Below are 1,722 nucleotides of genomic sequence, written 5' to 3'. Positions count from 1 at the left end.
GGCGACAGAGCTAGACTCCGTCTCAAAAAAAAAAAAAAAAAAAAAAAAAAGAAAGCCTGAATATAAATAAAGAATTAGATGTAGTTAAGGAAATAACTTCCAAGCTTATGTGTAGATACCTGGTGTTGACATTACACAGGTCATTAAAATGTAAATGGAGAAAACACAATATGATAAGGAATAAAATGAATTTATTTTTGAACTAATTGAATTTGAAAAACTTGGCCATCTTTCAGGTGGCAAAGTCATGTAGGCAGTTGTATATAAAGCTTAAGTCTGGATTTTAGTGCTAACAGCATTAAGACGATATTTAACACCTCGAGAGTGGGTAAAACATGGATCTTATCCAGGGAGCCCCAACAACTGAGATGAAACTTGAGCAGAAAAAATAAAGTGGCATGAGAAGAAAGAATCAGAGAATTAAATTTGTCATTTTTTTTTAAATGAATTAGGACAAGCCCATCTTTGTAAGCCCAAATAACTATATCATTAATGGTATACATTTTATTCCTAAAATTGAGAATTGCAAGAATAATATTTGATTAGGTGTGAATGAAAGTTATGAAATTAGCAAACCTAATGATTCTTTTCTGAAGACTTAACGCTTACTGCACTTTCTTTTTTGTTACAGGAATTATAGGAGACTGGAAAAATCACTTTACAGTAGCCCTGAATGAAAAATTTGATAAACATTATGAGGAGCAAATGAAGGAATCTACACTAAAGATTCGAACTGAGATCTAAGAAGGTCTTTCTTTACTTAGCATATCTGATATTAAAGATTTCTTTTCATTATTCTCCACTTTTTCTTATTTTACATTGCTAGAAAAGACATAATCATGGATTACGGTGACATTTTCTTTTTAAATTTTTGTTTAACAATTTTTTTTGAGACAGAGTCTCACTCTCTTGCCCAGGCTGGAGAACAGTGGCACAATCAGGGCTCATTGCAGCCTTGACCTCCTTGACTCAAGTGATCCTCCCACCTCAGCCTCCCAAGTAGCTAGGACTACAAACATGTGCAACCATGCTTGGCTAATTTTTTTATGGTTTTTTTTTTTTTTTTTTTTTTTTTTTTTTTTTTTTTTTTTTGTAGAGATAAGGTCTTACTATATTGTCCAGGCTCATCTTGAATTCCTGGGCTCAAGCCTCCCAAGTAGCTGCAACAACAGGCACACACCACCATGCTCAACTAATTTTATTATTATTATTTTTTTTGTATAGACAGGGGCTTGCTATATTGTCCAGGCTGGTGTCAATCCCTTGAGTTCAAGTGATCCTCCCACACCAGCCTCCCAGAATACTGGGATTACAGGCATGAGGCACCATGCCTGGCCCAGGTAACATGTTTATTGAGCTGTACATATACATGAGAAATAAGAAACTTTTTTTTCTCCTGCTATTATCTCTTAAATTTTGTTTTATTTTTCTTTTGCTTCCTCTTCTTCTTTTCTATTTTTTATAAATATTATGCACAACTATAACCTATGGGAATGATGTAGTAACATAGAATATTCATCTTGTTAGAGTTGTATTAAAATAAACAAGCACTTCAAATTATTTCTGTGATTGATTTTCCATTTAGTAGGACATTAGTATATAATAAAAATGGTGCATGAACTTTGAAGACTCTAGAAGAAGGAATGAAAGAATATATAATTTGGGGGCATAACTATAGCTATGATTTCCTTCCTTATTTTCTTTGACTTTGCTTCTTTCTAT

The 1,722-nt window shown here is 33.0% G+C and overlaps 1 protein-coding gene across 1 annotated transcript in view; it reads left to right on the top strand.

Annotated features, from left to right (window-relative positions):
* SULT1E1 (sulfotransferase family 1E member 1) overlaps window positions 1-795 on the top strand; it is a 17,318-nt gene extending 16,523 nt beyond the window's left edge. Inside the window, exon 8 of the mRNA XM_017861401.1 lies at window positions 632-795. Coding sequence (XP_017716890.1) covers window positions 632-744 — 113 coding nt within the window. The 3' untranslated portion in view covers window positions 745-795. The remainder of the gene's footprint in view (window positions 1-631) is intronic.
* The last annotated feature ends 927 nt before the right edge of the window (window positions 796-1,722 follow it).

The sequence above is a fragment of the Rhinopithecus bieti genome, unplaced genomic scaffold (assembly GCF_001698545.2).
Source record: "Rhinopithecus bieti isolate Rb0 unplaced genomic scaffold, ASM169854v2 scaffold_60905, whole genome shotgun sequence".
Classification (NCBI taxonomy): domain Eukaryota; kingdom Metazoa; phylum Chordata; class Mammalia; order Primates; family Cercopithecidae; genus Rhinopithecus; species Rhinopithecus bieti.
This window is presented reverse-complemented; position numbering and strand designations above follow the sequence as displayed.